The sequence below is a fragment of the Ochotona curzoniae genome, unplaced genomic scaffold (genome assembly GCF_017591425.1).
Source record: "Ochotona curzoniae isolate NIBS_2020 unplaced genomic scaffold, NIBS_Ocur_1.0 scaffold_3835, whole genome shotgun sequence".
Classification (NCBI taxonomy): domain Eukaryota; kingdom Metazoa; phylum Chordata; class Mammalia; order Lagomorpha; family Ochotonidae; genus Ochotona; species Ochotona curzoniae.
The window spans coordinates 3,980,261-4,002,773 of NW_024467114.1; the positions used below are offsets into that span (position 1 = coordinate 3,980,261).

At 40.1% G+C, this 22,513-nt stretch overlaps 1 protein-coding gene across 1 annotated transcript in view; it reads right to left on the reverse strand.

Moving 5' to 3' along the window:
• Positions 1-22,513, reverse strand: part of SEMA3A (semaphorin 3A) — a 179,270-nt gene that overhangs the window by 30,094 nt on the left and 126,663 nt on the right. Inside the window, exons 7-12 of the mRNA XM_040964932.1 lie at positions 11,678-11,820; positions 9,048-9,162; positions 8,888-8,957; positions 6,539-6,683; positions 2,863-3,082; positions 82-173 (exon numbers count right to left, since the gene is read on the reverse strand). Coding sequence (XP_040820866.1) covers positions 82-173; positions 2,863-3,082; positions 6,539-6,683; positions 8,888-8,957; positions 9,048-9,162; positions 11,678-11,820 — 785 coding nt within the window. The remainder of the gene's footprint in view (positions 1-81; positions 174-2,862; positions 3,083-6,538; positions 6,684-8,887; positions 8,958-9,047; positions 9,163-11,677; positions 11,821-22,513) is intronic.

Genomic DNA, 22,513 nt, shown 5'->3' on the forward strand with positions numbered 1-22,513 from the left:
CATACCGACTCAGTGTGCAGCTGTCCTGGGGGAAAGTCCTACAACCCAACCTGTTGACACTTGAAATTAAGCAGTACTCACCCGAAAAACTGTCATTTCTTCCAGCAGAACTTCTTCTAAGTCATGCCAAGTCTCTTTAGGAATTGAAACTACTTTAAGAACGGTCCCAACATCTTTGAAAGGAAAAGACAAGATTACAGGTTAAAGTTGGGTGCTGATGGGTGCAACCAAATTTGCCCACAAAGGACATTTTGACCTCGGTTTGTTATTGATGTTTTTGTTCAAGTCCAAGTAAAGAGCCTATTCACATGTATATCTGTGCAACTAGACAAACTTTAAAGACTATCTTAGAAGATAAATCAATGAATTAGAAAAACCTATTAGGGTTGAGGAAGTTTTTAATCATGAAGCAGATAACAGACCTTTGGCTGGTTCAGATGAATAATTTTGTTGTTATTAAAAACCAATCCCTCACCTCAGGTGTCTCAGGAAAAAAACATAAGCACAGCTTTTACCACTTTCATTATGAAACCAGGTAGACCAGAAAGACGAAGTGTGCGTGTGAAATGCAAGGAATGCCTTGCGGCCCCAAAGGTCAGGGTTGTGAGGCCGTGCCCCTCAGCCAGTCACCTGTAAGCCTGTAGCAGTCAGGCCCTGAGGGATGCTCAGTGGCCAGTGAGTGAGAAATGACAACAACCTGATTTCTCAAAACACAGAGGAGTACTTATGAGAGCAGCTTTCCCTTAATGTAGGAAATGGGTAAGCAACTTCAGAGCATTCAAGACAACTGACAATTAGTATTCTAAATTATAGAAACAAACAATACATTTTACAGAGATTCCAAAACTTATTTTTGCCTAGTTTTCACTGTTCCTAGAGGCAAACTGAAGAATTTGCCTGGGGTGTGTGAAGACATTCATATCCCTGCCCTCCGTGACTGTCCCTGTCATCTGAAGGGAGAACACAGCCTCAGGATGTTCAAAACGGGACTCTTCTGCATTCCAGATCCTCATTTTGATTAAACACACTCAATTCTATCAGGCTTACATTGGTTCCTTTGGGTCTAGTGTAACAGCCTGATTATTTGTGAAGGAAACTCTTCCCACAAAGAATGAGCTAAAACAGAAAAGTAGTTCAATAATTCAATAGCATTGATATCCATTTTTCAAGGCACCAACATGATGTCCGATGCACAACTGAGAAAGGTGGCTCGTTTATTCCTCGCAAGGAAAGGGGCCCTCCGTTAAGAGGGTCCTTCTATGTTTACAGGACCTTAGGCTACTCATAACACTAAAAGATTAAAGGAAAATGAGGTTAATCTGCTCTGGGCCTCTGATAGGGCCTCCAGTGCCCCAAACACGACTTTATCTCTGCTCCGGATCAAGCTTCACCGAGTAGTATTTCAAACAATTTCACACAAATTGCATCGGATTACTCAACGAGGATCAATATGCTATGATGTGTAACTTAGTTAAAAGATAAAATTACTGTAATCAATTTACTTTGCTGACAGATGACCCTGGCCTGGACTGGCACAGAGCCATCCACATCGTCAGACATCCAACACGCTCACAGGGCTGGTGCCTTGAAAGACAGGTTAAGTCTGAGAGCGGGCCGCAAAGCTCAGGACTGGGTCTCTGGAGTTCGACACCCCGAGGTAGGCCCTGTTTCTGTAACTGAGTCAAGCACTTCTCACCAAGCGGAAGAAAAGGTAAGTGTTGTCTTGTTGAGCAAACTTAGGTGCTCTGCAGAGAGGTTCTGTTATAATTAGACATTAAATAATATATAGTTGTGAAAGGTGTTTATAGCCCGAGTTGATCCTGGCAGTACATTGGCTTTTCTGAAGCCATGGATCTCAACGGGACCCGCTGACCTGATACGGAAACCTTCTCCTGCCCGAGAGACTAAGGCATTGCTCGGAGCCTGACCTGCTTACACCTGATAACACAGGATCGCACAATTCCATCTCAACTCTAACTCCTGGAGGCACCTGCCAAAGTTGCCGTTTGGCGTAGTTAATGACATTTTTGTTTGTTTGTGTCTCTTCATGGTTAATGCATTTTTTTCCCCCTGCTTCTCCCCAAGGGAAAATAAATGTTATTATACAAGGTTTGGGTGGAGCACTCATTCCGTTTCCCGCTGATTTATGTCACGTAACAACATTAATGGAGACTAGGAATTTATTGCCCTGGAATTTGACCCTAAGTAGCAAGCTTCAGAGTTGTAACTGGTACTTGGAGGAGGGTGCGAATAACACATCATAATAAGGATGAAATTCATTCTGAAAAATTTTGCAAAAATTTTGTTCCTATACATGGAGTAAAAAACATATTACTAAATTTCTATAGGAATGTATGTGTTAGTTTTACTGAATCGATTTTGTTGTTTTTCTGATGAATTTTTCACTCTTCTCCTTAAATGTTGGAAACACTGTGGGTATTTTTTTTTTTACTAGATAATCTATATCCTATGATAACTTTAAAATTCATACTTTTGCCTGCACTTATTCTGGAACCACTACCGAAGGCCCTTAGAATTTCAGGCATGTTTTGAGCCATACATGTTTGTTCTAAAGTCTAGAGTTACAATTCAAGTAAGAACCAAGAGCATTGATTGTTCACCGAGTGATCAACTTACCTGATTGCACTCACCTGCCTGTTCTTGAAAATTTATTTTAAACTATGATGCCTCGAATTGTCTAAATATATACCACATTAATAGTCATACAATATTCATGGCTTTTAGCCATTTATCACAGGTGAATCATACTTTCAAAGTCCCTAACAAATTCTTTTGGTTCATAGTATACTTAATCAGTTAATCACAGAAAAAAAAACGTGGAGCGGAAGTTGCGAAGTTTACCTGTTCCAATAAACATGACATCATACTGGCCATCTTCTGCATCCACTCGGTCCACTACAATTTGTGTGAACTGGTAGTTTACGTCTGTCTTAACCATTATGGGGCGGTTATTAAGAGGAAACACAGGGTTAAACATGGCTGGGTGACTTCGCGCGAAGGTGATCACATCATCAGGCAGGTCCTTCGTAGACTCGAACCCGCCGAAGGTTTTACCGGGACACTATTTAGATAAAGAGAAGAGTATTCCTGAATTAAAATGTTACGGCTAGGACTAGCAATCACACAATAACACATGACCTCAATCTTCTAGGACTCGAAAGATAGATAGCCAATAAATGAAAACGTTATTTTTCATCATGGGCTACCTAAATTATTAGTTATGACATGCAGTATATTTTTCCCAAATATATCATTTCTCAATGGGATTTAGTTACATTATCATTTCTTACCCAAAGCTGCAAATGCATATAATGAATTCATAGTACAGGAGGAATCTGAAGCTTCTATTAGTGGTTCCACCATATGTTTTATTCATGTGATAGATGAAGCATTTGACATAATAAATAGAACATGCTACAAGTGAATGTAATTAATCATTACATTAGAGAAACACAGAGAATGATTTTCTTGGATATGTTTATTTTTTACTATGACATCATGCTAAAACAAAACGCTGCTTTCAAACTGTAAGACCGTATTACAGATTGTTTTAATGTTAACCTAACCCTGAAAATGTAGTGCTGATGACTTTAAATAACGAAGGATCAGCTTTAAAAAGAAGTGTTCAGCAGCTTGCAGAAGTCTCAGAAACTGACCCGCTCACATGGCCATCCTAACCGGGCGGAACAGTGGCCTCGGAGCCAGAGCGGGCACGGTCAGCATGACGTCATGGCACCCTGAAGGCTAGTGTGCCAAGGACAGGAAAAAGGCAGGAATGAGAAAAAGAAAGGTTTTCCTGCGTCTCTTTCCTGCATGTTGTATGGTGTAGGATAATCATTCACGGGGCACAGCACAGGACCCTAATCTGTTGCTTTTCATCTTAGACTTAAGTAATTTCTGCCATTTAAGGTAAGAGCTCGCAAGGCAGATGTAATTAAGGAAGATCCCTGGTCTTACAAGCAGCTTAGAATGAGAAATCAATTGTCTTTGCTGTTACCTTGGAAAAATCATTAATAATGTATGAGATGAAATAAACAAACTGATTTGAAAATGGCAGGATTATACCTACCTTCAGAGGCGTATATGTATTTATGCATATAAGCATACACACAGTAATACAGTAGTACTGTGATAAAAGATTTAAGAATTTTCTTTTTGTTCTTATTAAGTAAGCTATAAAGCTATCTACTATATAACAGAATTTCCAATGTCTATGTAAATGTAGCAAAGAAAATAAAATATTTTCCTGTCACTTCAAATTGTTTCCTTGCTTGTCTACTGCCAGGAAAAAAACACTTGCAAAAATTTAGAAATATCCGGTTGAAAATAAAAGGAAGATTTATTTTAGATTATTGTCTTAAAAATTCTCTTACTCTGTAGCCTGACTGTCCTTTTATTTTCCATTGAATATTACTTATATCGTAGGTTTATACTCAAAAATAAAGAGAATGGGGGAGACATTGTTGTGGCACAGCACATAAGGCTGCTGTCATACCGGCATCCCATATAGACGTCGGGGTTTTTTCCTTTGGCTGCTCTACTTCTGAGCCAGGCCGCGGCTTCCAGCCTGGGAACACAGTGGAAGACGGTCCAAATGTCTGGGCTCCTGCATCCCACACAGAAGCCTCTGATGAAGTTCCTGGGTCCTGCTTTTGGTCTGGCCCCACCCTGGCCATCTAGCTACCTGCAAGCACATGGAAGCATTTCTCTCTCTCTCTCCTCCCTCTCTGTCTCTCTTGCTGTGTTTCCCTCTCTCTAACTCTGACTTTCAGAAATAAACACATCTTAAACACACAGAGGAAATGCCATGGTGCCAGGACATTGGTTCAAGATGACTCGTCCCATTTTGCAGCAGTATTTGCAGGAGGGGGACACACAGGTGCTATCTTGGGAGATGAGCACCTGCATCCCAGGGACCTGCACATGCAGACTCAGGTGTCTTCTCAAGCGCCTCCTGCCTCCTGTCTCTCACATTTGCAGCCCTTGGTGAGTTCCTACATTTTGACAGTTACCTTTGCGTAGTGGATGGGCATGCACACTGTTACTCCACTGCCCACAGGGACCCCTCTTGACTGTCTAACCTCTGCTGGCTGCAGAGTCCTCCTCAGTGGAATAGGAACAACAATTAACTTTTGAGATTAGTCACAAATTCAGAAAAAACACATGAATTCACTCTCATAGCCCGAAATAGTAGCACGGTATCTCGGGATGGATTTCATCAGGGTTGTTGACATGAGCCTGCAGAGGCTTTGTGTATATTTAGAACATCCTGCTATTAATGAGCTAGGGGCATATGAAACTGCCTACCAACCAGGAAAGAGTTTATCATTAAGAAGAGCAAACACCTTGTGTGTGTGTGTGTGTGTGTGTGTGTGTGTGTGTGTGTGTGTGTGTGTGTGTAAAACCCCTTTGATTTACCATAATCAATACATAATTCAGCCTTCTTTTTGTTCTGAAAGTTATTTTGGATTTTTGGTTAGAAAATTCATCAACTAAATTAACCTTGGTGAAAACAAAGTATTTAATGGTCTCAAAATTAAATTGGCAGTATAGTAAAGCAAAAATACTAGAAGTATCCTCTGTGAAAATACTTAAAAGAAATAGAATAATTTGCTTGAATTAAACAGAATAAAAAATCATGATAAGAATTTTAGGACTATATTTCAAGTGCAACTTTTTAAAAAAGATTTATTTTGTTTTTATTGCAAAGTCAGATATATACATAGAGGAAAGACAGAGAGGAAGACCCTTGTCCGATGAACCACTCCCCAAGTGGGTACAATGGCTAGAGCTGAGCTGATCTGAAGCCAGGAGCCCGGAGCTTCTTCTGAGTATCCCATAGGGATGCAGGGTTCTAAGACTTTGGGCTGTCCTCAACTGCTTTCCCAAGCCATAAGCAGAGAGCTGGTTGGGAAGCTGGGCCACTGGGATAGGAACTGGTGCCCATATGGGATCCTAGCATAGCGCAATCAAGGTGAGGACTTTAGCTGCTGGGCCACTGTGTCGGGCCCTCAAGTGTAACTTTTTAATAATGTAAGATAAATTATATTCTTAAAGATCCGAAAAAAAACCCCAAACACCAAATTGTTCCTAATTTTTCTTTGTAAGCATGAATGTGCCGGGATGGCTAACAGGACAGGGAAAGGATGGTGGGCACAGAGGCAGTGTTGGCTGGCGTGTACCAGTCCTGCGCCCCTCCAATGTTTTATAGTACATTCCTCATCTACTTTCATGATAATATTGATTTTTTCCCTCCTACTTAGTATACAAACTGAGACTTCATTACACTGAGAGGCCATTTCCACCAATTCCACGGGATAAAAAGGCCACCCACTCAGTCGCTATTTTGTAAGTTATGGGGATTAATAATTGGAAGCTGTAAACTTAAATGCTCATGTCTGTGAGATGCCACAGAGAAGCAGTCTGGAATCTTGTGTTATGTTTGTAGCTGCTCTTCTAACAATTGACCATTACAGAAATATATTGACTTCATGGTTTAGACGCCTAAGCCACTTACGGTTCCGGGGCGTGGGTACGGCACTCTGCCTTGGTAAGGCACCCACTGGTAGCTGGGCCCGTCTCTGTGAGCATAGGGCCCCAGGAAGACTCTCCGCACGTCGCCCATGCTGTACATACACACCGCCGATCCCTTGAAGATGTTACTGAAGAGGAAGAGATGGTGAGCACAACAGATGCTCCGGGTTAGACCAAAGCAAGAGAACTGCTCAGACTGACTTCTTCCATGTTGGATAACTCTCGACAGTTGGCAAGAGTTTCTGGTGTCTTAAAAGTCATACATGTTATAGCAATATGCATGAGAATAAATGATTTCTTGAAAACAGGTCATGGATGAAAGCTCTTCAGAACTGACAGAAAGTATGCATTAAATTTTACATCTATATGATCTTCTACAAAGGAATATTCGATTTTAAAATCAAAATGCAAACTATTTGAGATGTAAACATCAATACTTCAACCACAAAACTTACAAACAAGCAAGATGTTTAAGAATTCACTTTGTAAGACAGGTGCAGACAACCATGAGTGTCACGTTGTATTGTTTTGAACACCCAAACCACCAAAAAGCAGGAGTTACCGAGTTGGTTTTTGAGAAGACATCTAAAATCATCTTTTTTCCAACACAGAAATGGCTTTAAGTTAGCAGCTAATATGTCCAGTGAAAGTGGAGAATTACTGCCATTATTTCTATTATTTTTATTATTTTATGTCATTGAAACCAATTGTAAATTTGAAACTGAGCTATCATAATTCTCACTTTGCTGAGTAAATTTATGAAAAGAGTTGCGCACTCTTACAGTATGGGATGTTTATCTTTTAACTAATTTCTTCCCATAGCATATATAACCACGATCAGATGGTAAACATGAGCTACCTAAAGTTTCACACTGGAAACTGCTAATGTACACTGTGTGACGGAAGGGGCCACATCTAATTTCTTTTCTGCTATGTCTATTAGAAACTGCACAGCACTCACTCACAGCGCACCTCAATAAATATATATGGAATGTATTAGTATTTTCATAGGGTAATAAATATAAATTAACACATACTTGATATACCAGAGTTTGTAATGTAATGTTTATGCTGATGTGTCTCTTTTCTATTGTTAGATTTTTTTGCTAACTTTCTGAAGTTAATCTTTTTCCTTTATGCTATCATGGTCACCTTGTTTTTATTTCTTTTCTATTTGAAACTATTTTTCTTCGAAGCATTTGATTCATTTATCAATATATATCTTTGTCTATACAGAATATCAATGTAGCATGTGTGTGTGTGTGTGTGTGCCTTTCAGCCAATGCTGGTAATGTCAGCACTACCCTGAATGTATTGGTAGGGAGACCACTGCTGGTTCCCGGATTTCAGGAGCCTGGAGAAGGAGGAGGGATGGCAGGACGAGGGAAGAAGGGAGGCAGGAAACTGGAGACATGAGGACAGCAGAGGGGCAGAGCAGGAACAGAGGAACCCGAGTTAGAGTCTGACATTGTGCACGAAAGAATAGGTTTAAAACGCAGGATTTTGTCATTGCTCACAATTTTTTTTGTTGGAGGTTTTATTTTATGTTTTAGAATAGTTACTGTAACAATCTTGATTTCAGGGTAGTCCGTAAAAATCTAAGTGGAATCTGCATTAAAATTAAAAAAGGAGAATGTGTTTACTGATCTGAGAAATTTAAAATGTTTATAATTCAAGTATACCGAATGGTGGTAGCAGCGCTGATGGTTTTTTTTTTTTAAGTGCCCAAAATGACTCAATAGCTTTTTTTGTGGACAATCGGCTTTCTCTGAATCTGTGAATACTTACTGGATGCCAGAGATGCGCAGAAGAGCTTGTCAAAGGGACTGGGTGGAACGGGAGTGGGCGGGACCTCGGTCACTGCTTCCTCACATGCACATGAGCTCTTGCTCAGTTTCACTCATTTACCAACTGATCAGAGGGTCGATGGTCAGAGACAGAAAGGCAGTTGTCCTACTTATGCACACAACAGCTTCTAGAGTGAGTTTCCTCATCCTGGTCCGTGGTGTTACATGCTCTTATGGAAACTCAGATTTCTATTTCCATGAGCACAGCATTGTCCATTTCATTCAAAAGTGTAAGACTAAGTTCTACACAGAGTATGCCAACTTCTTCAACGTGGTAATGCTATTTATAGTGAGCGTATCTTTGTGAAAACTGATTTTAAATACAATCACAGGAACTCCATAGGTCATACCACAGACTAGAATACAGAAGGCCAAAGGTTGAATCATCCTCGGTTGTTGAGAAATATTTGCTAGTTACAGATATTTGCAAGTTTGTAAGGCAGATGAAGTTTCTACGACAAAATGGTAGGAAAACAGGCATTTACCTGGAAGTTGTAAACACTCCATACACAATTGGGTTTTTAGGATCTTTAGAGTTCATCAGGAATACATCCTCTGTCAGAAAACAAAATTGGGGAAAGTTGCAATTTTCTTGTTTCCACAGTCTCAGCCAATGTCTTCCATAACAACCCGCCGGCTACTCACGCAATTCATCGAAGTGTGTGTCGATGCCATTTGGCCCGGGCACTGAGCACACGAGCCTGGCTTTGAGGAAGGTCGTCCACTTATTCACCAGACTCCTGTGGCCCCCAAAGTCATTCTGAAAGAGAAGAAGCCAGTTTAGACACTGTGTGCAAATGATGTTTCCACACAGTACACATTCTATCATGAGATGGATACAAATGTACTTCCTCCTTCTCCTTTTTCCATTTGGAGTGGGGTAAAGAAAAGAAATACTTAGGTGTTACTATGGAAATCCTGCCAATGAAACTGCTGCATATATCTTGACAATGAGATGCTGTGCTTCCTACCATTGTCTACGTCTACAATGTCAGGATACACTGAAATATCAGAATGGAGGACTGGTGACTGCTGCTGATACTAATGTAAAGATATATGGGAAGACAGCGGGGGAGGGAATGGGAAGGGTGAAGGGTGGAAGGGGAAACCCATGAGCCTATGGAACTACATCATGAAAAAAAAAACCTAGGAAGACCACCAATTTCTCATTTTCCAAGAGTTCCATTATCTTGTTAAATGACCAGGCAGAAGTAACATGATTTATTTTATTGTTGGTGAAAGATCTACTCCAACTCCATTCAAGAAGTTATTTATAGTAAATGTAGCTTAGCAGCAAAAAGCATATTTTAAGTGTTTTCATCACAAAAAAATGATAAGCCTATGAAGTCATAAACACATTCATTTGCTCAATTTTGTCATCTCACAACAATACCTCAAATATTCTTGTATAAAGTTAATACAAGGATAATTTAAAACATTAGAGGGAAATGGAATTAAAAGATGTTTACTGTGACATAAAGTTTTGAAATTTTACATAGTGCTTTCCAAATAGTAAAAATTCATATGATGGGAACAAATGTCATTATTTTATCATGGTTTTTTATATGCATATATATATGTGTGTGTGTGTGTGTGTGTAATGGTCTCACACACATGCATATCGGTGTGTATCATGATTTTACATATACATATACATATGTGTGTATATATTATAATCAGAACCTGAAGATACCTTCCATCACTATCCTCTCCCACCTTCCTTTGTTATTTCTCGCTTAATTTTTTGCGACAACATACTGCCAATTTGCTTTGTAGTCACAAGCTAAATAGAGAATTCAACAAGGAATAAGTAGAAAAGTCACTCTTTCTCAGGAGCATGGATCATAAACAACTGATTCTCCTCACAGTGTTTTAATAATACGTTTCTAACACATAATTTCTACTTGTCAACTAGAAGCATTTTTAAAGTCACTCCATTTTTCTGTTACCCCTGCACGATGACGTTACTGCTTCTGTGCCTTGGCTTAGTGTCTCTGTCCTTCCGACTGCTCACCCTTATTTCTTGAACTCTTATGTGCCCGTCCAGTCGCTGCTTAGCACACAGTGTGCATTGAAGGAACATTTATTAAATGAGGAATAAATGTATATCATAGCATCTATACTGAAAAGCGTCAAATACTGTATGAGCTTAAACAGTGGAAAACACCACAAATAGTGTGTCGAGAAAATATCCTTGTAAGCCTCAACAAGAAAAACTATCCCACAGAAAATATGTGGAAAGTGTCTCTTCACGGTGAAAAAAACCCCACAAACTTAAATGTACAGTGTGACCTAATTGCAGCCATAAAATCCATTTGGACTGTATATGCTTACTAGCAAATACAGTCTGTAAACATAATATTTAAGTGTGTATAAATCAGAACACAGATTTTGCTTATATGGCTTTCAGGCCAAATCCTTATAAGATTTTTTTGAACCTTGTAAGTAGTGTTAAATGTTTTAAATGTAATTTGCATCTGGTAGAGAAAAGAGTCTCTACCTTCACATTGCTAAACATTTAAAAAGATTTTCACTGACTATTAGACCATGTTTCTGACAGAATCTGCAAAACAATAGCACAGTTAAAATTACAAGGTGAAAGGAATGGTGCCTTGAAGTACTTCTTGGGTCTGGCTGTGTGACTCAGTTTCCCTGGAGGTGTGAGCTGGCTTTATGCCTGCTGTGGATGTGCTCTGCTAGACGGTGTTTGCACTGACCATTCAAATGAGTCATAAGCATTTACCTAGAAAATTGTATTCTATACATCTGGTATTACCATGCAACATTACATCTGACATACCGCATGGTGCATGAAATTCCTCGGACAGATGAAGCTCAGAGCTTCAAAATGATCTGTGTCTACAGGTGTATCTACATGGGTTGCTGTAATCAAGTGACAAAAATGTGCTTTAATGTTTTCTCTCTTTAATTAATACATCAGTATTCTAACCAATATCCATCACAGCTCACAAGCTGCAAGAAACTATCAAGACTGAACTCACCCAAAGTATTCTCAGATCATAAGACATTGTGCAGCGTTTCAAACCGACATCAGTTGACGTAACTGATGTAAAGTTCTACACTTTGTCCTTGTAAGTTTGTCAGTGACTCAAGAGCAACCACATGTATTTCCTAACATGCTTGTCACTTAAATACCTGTTGCGAGTATTCGAGCTCTCAGCCATAATTGCCATTGTAATTTCACAGAGGAGGAAAAAATGTGGAAATGAAACTGTGCTGGGACTATGATGTCTCCTAGTTTTTCTTTACCTCACCTTGCATATCTGACCTATTCTTGCGTGAGTGGCTTTTCCAGAATGTTCTCCATCTATGGCATTTTCACGAAAGAAAAAGTACACTTTGTCATCTTCAGGGTTGTCGCTCTCCGGGATGAGATGGGCACTGACGAACCTTGGATCTGGGAGATTAATGACAGAGGACACATTACTTTAATTCACCCTTTATTACAGAATACCTTTAACTGAAATCCATTTTTCACTTTTCTCTTAGCTCTTATTTGATTTATTTCTAGAATTATGTCTTTCCTTAGTTTGCATTTTTATGAAATGTGAACTTTCTTTATATTACAAGTCACCTTAAATGTCCAGAAAAATTCACTCATTTTTGTTTGTGAGATTATGTGTAGGTATCACATATTGCAAAAGCACTGTAAGGAATGCCCAATATTGTTCATTGCCATCAGCATCGGCAGTCTTCCTATCAGACACACAATCATTTGAATCCAACTTCCCATCAGGCTATTGCAGTCTCTCATCAAGTGTGTCCAGGAAGGCAAAGGTGAGCTCACGTAAAACAAAAGTACCAGTCCTCTTCCGTTCTTTCCATCTGTAAATGCCAGCGTCATCACGCCAGGAGCATAGGTCCACACCCTGGAGTCACCCTGAGAGCTCTCACCCTCATCTCCATGCCAAGTCCATCAGTTGTCCCCATTGATTCTGTCCTCTGATCATAACCTTCCCCACCCCCATCTTGGGCCACAGCGCTGACTTGGATCCCTGGAATTGATTCTTAAGCCATCTCCCCCTTCCTGACTTTCAGATTTCTAGCTTCTTTTCCACAGAGCACCCAAAATGCAGCCAGGAGATACCACTTGCCTTCCCACATCTCCATCCTCTTTCCAATTCTCCCACAGTAAATAAAAAAATCCTTCAAACAGCCCGAAGTCAGTTATGATCTCGTCCCAGCTCTCTCGTGCCTGTTCTCTACTTAGTCTTCCTTCTCCAGTCCACAAGATCTACCCCTTCCTGGCCCTCAAATACACTCAGTGCTCTCAACCTTGCCTCTTTCCTCCCTGGGTAACTTTTTATCCTTCTAATAGCCTTAAAGCAGGAGTCCCACCTTTACTCACATCTTTATTCAAGCACCGCATATTCAGAGATCTTGGCTGACTTCTCTATGAAAAGCACCAAAGTTTCAGCTCCTGCTCGCTCTCTGTCTCCACGCATTGCCTTCCTTCTAAACACTGTTCAATCTGATCTACTCTCTCTTTCCCCCACTCCATTCATTCATGTTGTCTTCATTTGTCAACCGCTTTACCTCAATGGCATGTAAGCCACAGGAGTACAAGGGCTTCCATCTATATTATGCAGAACAGATACAAGTGTTGTTTAGAGTCTCACTCAAAAACTGTAAATATGTGAGTTGATATTGCTGTAGCAGATACACACTTTATAAAAAGAGCAACTGTTTTATGGCCATAACATGCATAAAATTGAGTTTGTCTCACCAAAGTAGACACTTCACTTTTATACTAATCTCCCTGTATACCCTCAGTGTATTATGTTATCAAGGTAGCAATAAACACATACACACAGGTCAGCATCACTCTTGAGAGATCAGAAAAGAGATCACAACAGTGAAACTCATTTTATTCATGCACAATCCAAGTTGTCTAGTTCTGATATTGATACCTGTGAATGATCATCCTTAGCATGTGTTCCATGCTTGTAACCTTCCCTCAGCACGTTCTCTGGGACCACGCACTTAGTGCGTTTTACAGGACTACAGGCAAATTACACAGATTCTGTAGGTAATGTGAAACATACATATTACCTATTCACTGTGTCAGTGAGCAAAACTAGGAGACTAATCATTAAAGTAGAACCATGTAGCACAGAACTTTTAAAAGATACATAAAACAATGCAGTAATTGTTGTTGGAAAGTTTATTTTGTTCATAAATGTATAGTTATTCATATGCATAACTTCTTTACAGGTACATGTTTGGCTCATGAGATGATGAACAGAAGAGATAACATTGCATAGTATTTTTTTTTTAAGATTTATTAGTTTGTATTGGAAAGACAGATATACAGAGAGGAGGAAAAACAGAGAGGAAGATCTTCTGTCTGATGGTTTACTCCCCAAGTGGCCGCAATGACCAAAGTCAGCAGCCAGGAACCTCTTCCAGATCTTCCACATGGGTGAAGGGTCCCTAGGCTTTGAGCCATCTTCAATTACTTTCCCAGACCACAAGCAGGAAGCTGGATAGGAAGCACGGCTGCCAGGATTACAACTGGTGCCCATATGGGATCCCGGCATATGTAAGGCGAGGATTTTAGCTGTTAGGCCACTGTGCTGGGCCCTGGAATTTGTTTTTAATTGTTATTGTTACAAATCAGTAACTACCACACTAATGTTTTTGTCCCATAAATTCATCTGTGACTACGCATGCGTGAGTGCGTGCACGCATGCAGACATAACCCACAGCTGCACGTTTGATCACTTCTGACTCCAGCAACCTTTGCCAGAACTCTTGGTTCTCACTTCGGCTGCCGACTTCCAGTTGAGTTCATTTTAGATTGGGTTAATGCAAATTGAGTTCTATTCACTTTGCTGTCAAGAATAATTCATACAAATAAATATTCTAAAGTTAAGACATACGAAGCGACTTTGCTAAGTGTTTACAGGTGAATATATTTCATTATTACTGTTCATCATGATGACAGTGATGGAATGCCTCTACCATATGCTATGCTTGGGAATCTCATAATCAAAATAAAAACCACACCTTTGGCTTTAACCTGGAAGTGTGGAGGGAAAAGTTACTCCAATGTTACCTTCTAAATTATTGTTGTTAGTCCTACTAACATTTGAATAGCTAAAAGAATTACAAGTAATTAAGTCCAACTTCTTCTAAATTATTTATTTGAGAGACAAGAGAGGAAAAGTGTGAGAGAGAAAGAGTGAGACAAATAGAGGTTCCACCTGCTAGTTCACTCCCCAAATGTCCAGAATGGTGAAATTTTGGCAGAGCTTGGGGCCAGGAATCAGGCAATGCAGGCCTCCCACATGGGTAGTGGGAACCAGTTCCTTGAGTGTCTGCTACCACCACCTTCCACAGTCACATTAGCTGGAAGCTTCTGTCTGGAGCTGCACCAGATTCCAACTGCAGAATACTCTGAAGGGGACTCAGAGGCATCTTCACCCAAGTCTGAACTACCAGGCTAAATGCTAATGCCATGCTCACTTCCTCAACTTTCATGCCTACTTCCTTTTATGAGACTATAGCTGTGTGCAACAAACTGTAGAAAACATGAGTAGGATATGGTATTTATGTGGTATATGAATACTATATTGTGTTGTCACAGAAACTACACAAAGAGAAAGCCATATCCATGAAGGTTAGCCAGAAAGTTAAGTAGGGACAAGAAGGGGAGGAAGTCAAGTTCAGGTGCATATAGGTCTTTAAGGATACGGGGGAAGATGTTGAAGTGTTTTAAATTTAATAATAATATTTCCAGGTTTTACATAAGGAAGATAACTAGCTACTGCAGAAGCAAAAAGAAGAAAAAAACAGTGAGACGAGAACAAAGCCAGCACCTCTTGGGACACCCGCACTCTACATCAGAGTGTCTGGGTTTGAGCCCCAGCTCTTCTAATTCAATCCGGCAACAGGCGTTGGTTCACATAACTGAGATTTTTCTACACACACGAGAGACGTGGGCTATGTTCACAGTTCCCAATCCCGGGAAACGTGGTAGAACAGCCAGATGCAAGACATCTCCAGTTGTTATCAAAGTTTTCCCATGGCAAACATTTACCAAAATCACTCAGATTGACCTACTTTAATAATATTTCTCCTTAGGAATATAAGGCAGCAACCCACATGAGTTGGGTTTGAGTCCCAGCTGCTCCACATTCATTTCAGCTGACTGTTGGAGTGCTGGGGAAATGGCAGAAGATGTCAAAAGCTTGGGTTCCTATCACCCACCTGCGAGACCCACACTTGGTTCCAGGAGTCTGGTTTCAGTCTAGCTCACCCTGGCTACTGCAGTCTTTTGGGGAGTGAGCTAGCAGAAGAAAGAAATCTCTCTCTGTGTGTCCCCCGCCTCTTTACGTAACTCTGTCTTCAAAAACTGAGTATATTTTTAAAAATATAGACCTTAAGACAGATTACAGCATTCATAACCAATAGAAGATACTCCACATCTAGTTACATCTCAAGCTGCAAGCAGAAACAAAAAACCCCAAACCCAACTATTTCTTTTATGAAGAAACCCATTAAAGCAGAAAAAGTCTATTTCCATTTCCAGACACAAAATTTTGAGTTCAGTGTGACCAAATCTATTGAAATGAATCGTTCACAGGTACGGGCAAACACCTACTAATCATGTGCGCAGCCTAAGTGTGCCCAGATATCTGCCACGTGGAAATGTTCCCTCCTCTACAATTCACAAAATCCTAACGACAAGGACTTGACAAAATGTGTGAACTGATTCTTTGCAGGAGAGTGTATCTCACAGTTCTACCTGGGACACTTGTGTAATGTCAACCTAGTTGATGCAGAAGGGAATTAAAGAGGCCCAGTGTGATGGCATAACGGCTGAAGTCTTCACTTTGAACACTTCGGGATCCCATATGGATGCTGGTTCTAATCCCAGCGGTTCTGCTTCCCATTCAGCTCCCTGCTTGCGGTCTAGGAAAGCAGTCAATGATGGACCAAAGCCTTGGGACCTGCACCCACGTGGGAGACCCAGAAGAAGATCCTGGCTCATGGCTTCAGATCAGCTCAGCTCCAGCTGTTGCGGCAGCTTGGGGAATGAACCATCGGGCAGAAGATCTTCCTCTCTGTCTCTCCTCCTTCTGTATATCTGCCTTTCCAATAAATAAATAAATAAATAAATAAATAAATAAATAAACGCACTTTTTTTTTAAAAGGAAGTGAATTAAAGGTGGAACATCAAAAGAAAGTGGCAATCCATTGTTAGCAAGATCAAAGTGTGCTGATCTCACCAGCATCCAACTGCAATGTCAGCATGATGAAAGGGACACAGAGCTGGAGCAGCCTCCCATCTGGGGAGCTCTGGCTGCGATGCCTTCAGGGGAAGAGCCTCCGCCTCTGCAGACACTGCAGGTACCGCGGCAATGCCTGGACACACGGTGGAGGCTGAACCAGCACTCACATTTCATCAACGCGGGCCAGCGCTATCATGTGAAGCATGGAATCTTAGGTCGTGATAATGGCCCCCGACGCTGAGCAAACACATCCCTCTCATCTGTGCCTCGTTATCTCCTGTACCATCCCCTTGACACTCTCCCGCCCCTCATCCCACAGATGGCAGTTCTTGCAAAATGTGCCTTTGAGCACCACCTGCCACTTGTAACAGTACCACTCTGTTGAAATATTTTTAGCAGCTGCAAATTAAACTGTCCTTCAGGTGCAATCTTCCACTTAATGAAAGTGACACCTTGGCACAGGACACGTAACTGCCTTGGTGATTCATTTGGCAGCTTACGCTTATGGAAAGAATGAACTGCTTTGGCTGCTCCCAGCTTCAGAACCAGTCTGAATGTTCAGGACAGCAGCATTCCGGATGAGCACTCAGCTGCACCTGTCCCTTCCATCCACAGTCCCTTAAAGGACAACAAAAATATTTTCCTGACAATGCATTAGATTTACAATGATTAAAGCTTTTAAAGTATCTCTACAGTTAAAGGCTGGGATATGTATCGGTTTCCTAGGATATGGATTACAGCTCACTCATCAGTAAAGAGGACAGGATTGATGAAGAACTGTGTTCTCCTGTACCAGTGCCCCTGGTTCCCGGATTTCACCACACACAAAACACACAGCCAGTCCTCCTGTGAAACATGACAGAGGTTCTAAAATAGAGTAGGGGGTTGGAATCCACTGCGGAGAAATAGCCCAACACCCACTCCCTCCTGTCTCTGAATCAATGCTGACCCCACCTGTGAAAGGACTAAGGTGACTTCCCAGGCAGATCACTCACCCTGCTCAGTCTCTCACCTTCTTCACACTTGAAACATGAACCCAACGACACAATGCTCATTTGAGAAGAAAACTCCCTCAAGAGCACAGCTGGTGGTAGCCGTGGGCACTGCCACACAGGTCAGATGGAAGGCCCCAGGAAGCAACAAGCAGGGCTGAGACCTTGTACACTGTGAGAATGCTGGGAATGCAGGGTAAGGTCCTCTCACACTCTTAGCTAACAGCCCATGTGCAGCAGATACATCATTTTTGGCTGCAGAGTAGAAAAACCTCTGGCTGCCAGGGAACAGGCAGGAAAAGCTTGTGACGCAGAGCTGGCAGGAACACAGTGAACAGCCTTTGGGAGAGTTTAACCCCAGAAAAGGTTCAAGCTGAGTCACCTTAGATGAGAGAGAAGGGTTGGTAAAAACTGGAAACAAGCAGAGGTGAGTGGAACTCATAGGAGCTGTCTTTGCATTTTACATACCTTATCGAAATGCAGAGTCATCTCAGGATGCAGAAAAGGCTCCAGGTATCATTTAGACAAGCTACAGCAGGATATGAGCAAGAGTTGAGCCTTTTTATGCCAAGTAGCATCTGTGCCAATGGAGTTTGTAATGTGTCTCCAACACATACATATGTACAGATGCACTGGTATTTGACTTGCTATTTTAATGAAGACATTTGTATTTAATGTTAGTAGGATGTTAATGGGAAGCTTGCTATTTTCTTTAACTGTAAATAAGATTATTCTAAAGGCTAAACCAAAATCAAAATAGCATGTCCATAGTAATCCTCCACGGAGGCCCAATCACTGGGCAGGCAGCAAAAGCCTTTGGGACCCTGAGCTTCCAAGCACAGGTGCATGGAGTGACCATGGGCTCACTGTGGCATGTGGTGCCTTCATTCTGTACGTCACTAAAATGATCACACAAGTTCCATTCTCCTACTCAGCCTGCTATGGAGAAAACATTGTTGTTTTCATCGTTTCAGTCCCATCTGCCGGTTCCATTTTAGAACAGTTTCTTCCAATGAGCTGCTAAGACTCTTCCAAGTGTATTTTCCCTTATTTATTTAAGGATTTCGTTCTCGAATTATTGTTCTGCCTTTGGAAAATAATAGGTGTCATGTGCAAAGAAGCCTCAGGCTCAAGCCATTCTTTCCTAGCAGCGACTCAATGTTGGCAGGGTGCATTTCTAAAGGCACCCATTTTTGGAATTTGTGTCTCATAGGTTATTACTTAAATTCAGACTCACTTAAAAGGCTTTTAGGGACTGTGCTGCAAAGCCCTGATTGTCATTCTGGGCTTTTCTCCACTATCAGTCTTCCTGTACCCTCCTACCTGGCTTTTTAAGTCTCATTCTTAACTCATTTTATACAAATCCTTCTATGAAGAACCATGCCAATTTTCATGATGGTTTACAAATACCTTCCAAGGATATTTTCTTTAAATTCTTCAGGTGGAAATTCCTATGCATTGGCATGATATTCCGTTTCCAGTTCAGCTGGAGTCACACCTGCCCATCAGCCACAGGTTATCTTGCACAGTGACACACACCTGTTTCTTGCCTATGCTCTTGCAGGCAGGGTTGATCATTAACTTTGAATCCTTTCTTATTCTTTAGATACTTGCTAACTTGAGTTCAGTGCTGTTAGGTCTTACTGTGTGTGGATGGCTTTCTCAGGGACAATGGCAGCATAAATTCATGGTGACTACAGAGCTGTGATAATTTCCAGTTTAGTTCTTGTACTTCCTAACTACGTGGCCATGGGCAAGTTCTTTAATATCTCTCACATTCTTAATTATGAAGGGAGATTATGGTAGTGCAAAGATCCATGATCTAATAGGAATAATATGGATAGACTTAGAACCATGCAATATTGTGAAATGGTTTCGTGCAGTTTCTGCACTAATCCATGGCTGGCTACTTTTCCTTCATTCCTAGGTCAAGTGTTTGTCACCAGAGATCATTTTGGAAGAGTGTCATTGAAATCAACTTTAAACAAGCATCAGTTTTGGAAACAGAAATAGGGCTTCGAGGTTAAAAACAAAGAATAAATCAAGAACTTGCTTTTGCACAAAGATCAAAATGATCCAGAAAATAGAACAGCAGCAGCATTACTCTCTGGACTGAACGAGGAGTTTAACATGATGGATTTAAAAGAATCAAAAGGAGGCTTCCACTCTGGGTGCCAGGTCGTGAAAGGCCGTGATCTCGGCCAAGTACAACCGTGTGTGCTGTGATATACAAATACCCTTGTATTCGCTTGTCAACCAATTCAACTACAGGATAACAATGCATTAACTATCATATTTGCATTACATAAGCTACTATATTTAATTGCAGTTAAAACAAGTAAGATTATATAGGCATGTATAATCATTATGAAATAATTGAAAGTTGTTTTGGACATGAATAAAAAAGAATACAAAAGGTTGAAAGAATATAAAATGCCATAATATTACAAAGCCATTAAAGAGGATGAAATTCTATCATTTGCAGCAAAACAGTCCCAACGGGAGACCATTACTCTCAGTGAAATAAGCCAATTCCAAAATCATACATTTTCTCTGCTATAAGGCAATCTCCATGCAAAATACAAAATCAAGAGATACACAGATAAACATAATACCCCCTAGAGGACCGGTGTAATGGAGACCAGCATCCAGGCAAATGAAGATATGTCCTAGTATACATCTCTACTCCGGAACAGAAGACGACTCTCAATGAATCTCTTGAGAACATTCAATTTTCTACCACTGTCTACACCCATAACGCCATGATACGCTCAAATAGCAGAATGTCGGACCTGTGGCTGTTGCTGAATGACTAGACTAGCGTAATAATATGGAGGAAAGCAGAGGCAGGGTGAATGGGGGAGGGAGGAAAGAAAAGTGGGGGGAGAATCCCGACACTCAGAAAACTGTATTATGGAAAGTAATAAAAAAAACTAAAAAAAAAAAAAAAAGAAAAAGAAAACATACAACTGTGGGATGATAATATGGCCTCTTCTCCCTTTTTCATAAAATTTATTGGTTAACTCAGTCATTCCATTCCCAAGCGACTGTCCTGTGACTAAATGGATTTTTAAATTTTTTTCTATATCCATATGTTCAATTACTCAAGAAAAACACATATTTAATCCTCTTTCCACCTACTTCTTCTGGTCAACTTGCCTTTATCCACACCACTCTATGTATTATTGGACCTTTATAAACTGGGATTAATCTTGACTTTTCCTTTCTTGTCATTTACATTTTGTCAATCACATTATCAATGGAACTCATAGACTAATTAAACATTTCATGTAGTTAAATATAACTTTTGGATGAACAAAAATAAAAGAGAAAAGCTTTCTTTCCTACACAAAAGAGAACTTTCTATTGAGAGAAACCACTGCTCCCTGAGAAGTCATTTGTATGCTCTTACTGAACCCATGACTTCACACTAAAACCTCCTCTTACAAGGGAACAGTTGGTAAAGTTTCAAGAAACATGGCATTTCCTAACCAACTCATTTAAAAGTAGAGCACGATTTTCTTCTCTTTGCCAGATTGTTCATGCAAGTTTTAGGATGCTTACTCTGCCTTGTGCAGGGGATAAACCAAGTGCATTAATTGTGTGTGATTTAGTTGTGAAGTTTTAGTGCTTATTAAGCAAGCCACTAAAAAAAAAAAAAAAAACTCAACACACTAAAGAAATTCAGCACACATAAGACTTATATATCTCAAAAGAAACATAACAACATTTCCTTTCAACTCCTTCTCCAATCCACAGTTGCATTTTATTCCTTGTTAATGTTTAAAATAAGAATAACTAGATAAATTTAACATGCATCCCATATCAATCTAGAAGTGCATCAAAAATAATTATAAGTGTCCTCCCATGCCTTAAGAACTCTTGGGTTCAATTTCTTTCTTCTTTTTCATATTGAGAACATTTTTTCCTACTTCTATCTAACAAATTTGATAAAAAGTTTTAATTCATCTTATTTTTTTGACATTGGACCCCCAAACATGATTTGTTTTATTTCTAACTACAGTTGTAATTAACTGTGGCAGGACATTTTTTATTCCTGAGTCATCTTCTTTGTAAGATTAGAATTGATAACCTGATTTTTTTATTTAGAATACTTTTGATACTGATGAAAATGTTTGTTTCCAATTTTCCTTTTTGTCCAATTGGTGATATTTTTACTCCTTATAATAGGGTAATTGGAAATCTTGTTTTATTTTGAAGGTATTTTATTTCTTTAAGGTATTATATAATTTTCTTGACTACATATATTAGGTATGATTCAAAGATTAATTGGTCGATAGACAGACTGCACTCCCCAAGAACTGAACAAATGAAACCACTAAGCCACACCAAACCAGAAACAAACACAGATTATGAACTTAACTTTTTCTACTTGCTAATAACAGAAGCATGTATTCAGTTTCTGCTGACTTTTTTCCCTCTGATTGATAGGCCAGAATCTACCCAAGACTAAATCAGCATTTGTGAAGTCCAGTAATAATTGTGTTCAGAATAAAGGCGATTTCTCTGTAATTATAAAACCTATTCCCCCCCTCAAATTTCCTAGTATACAATTTATTAAAAATAAAAATCCAGCTTCAGGAGAGATGGAAAAAGTTCCTGCTTGGTGTCTGCCCATTTCCCAGGGCATATTAATAGTTTAAGTATTGTTAAAAGTGGACGGTAATTTGCCTTATGATATCTCTAAGAATGTGGGGTGATTTTTAAAATTAAATAATGATAGTAATAATGTAGGAACTCGGAAATGTCTAGGTCAATTTTTGTTTGACTCACACCGTGGCAATGGTTAATCAGGAGGACACACGGTTATCCTGATCACCACACTTCAGGAGTTTCAGTT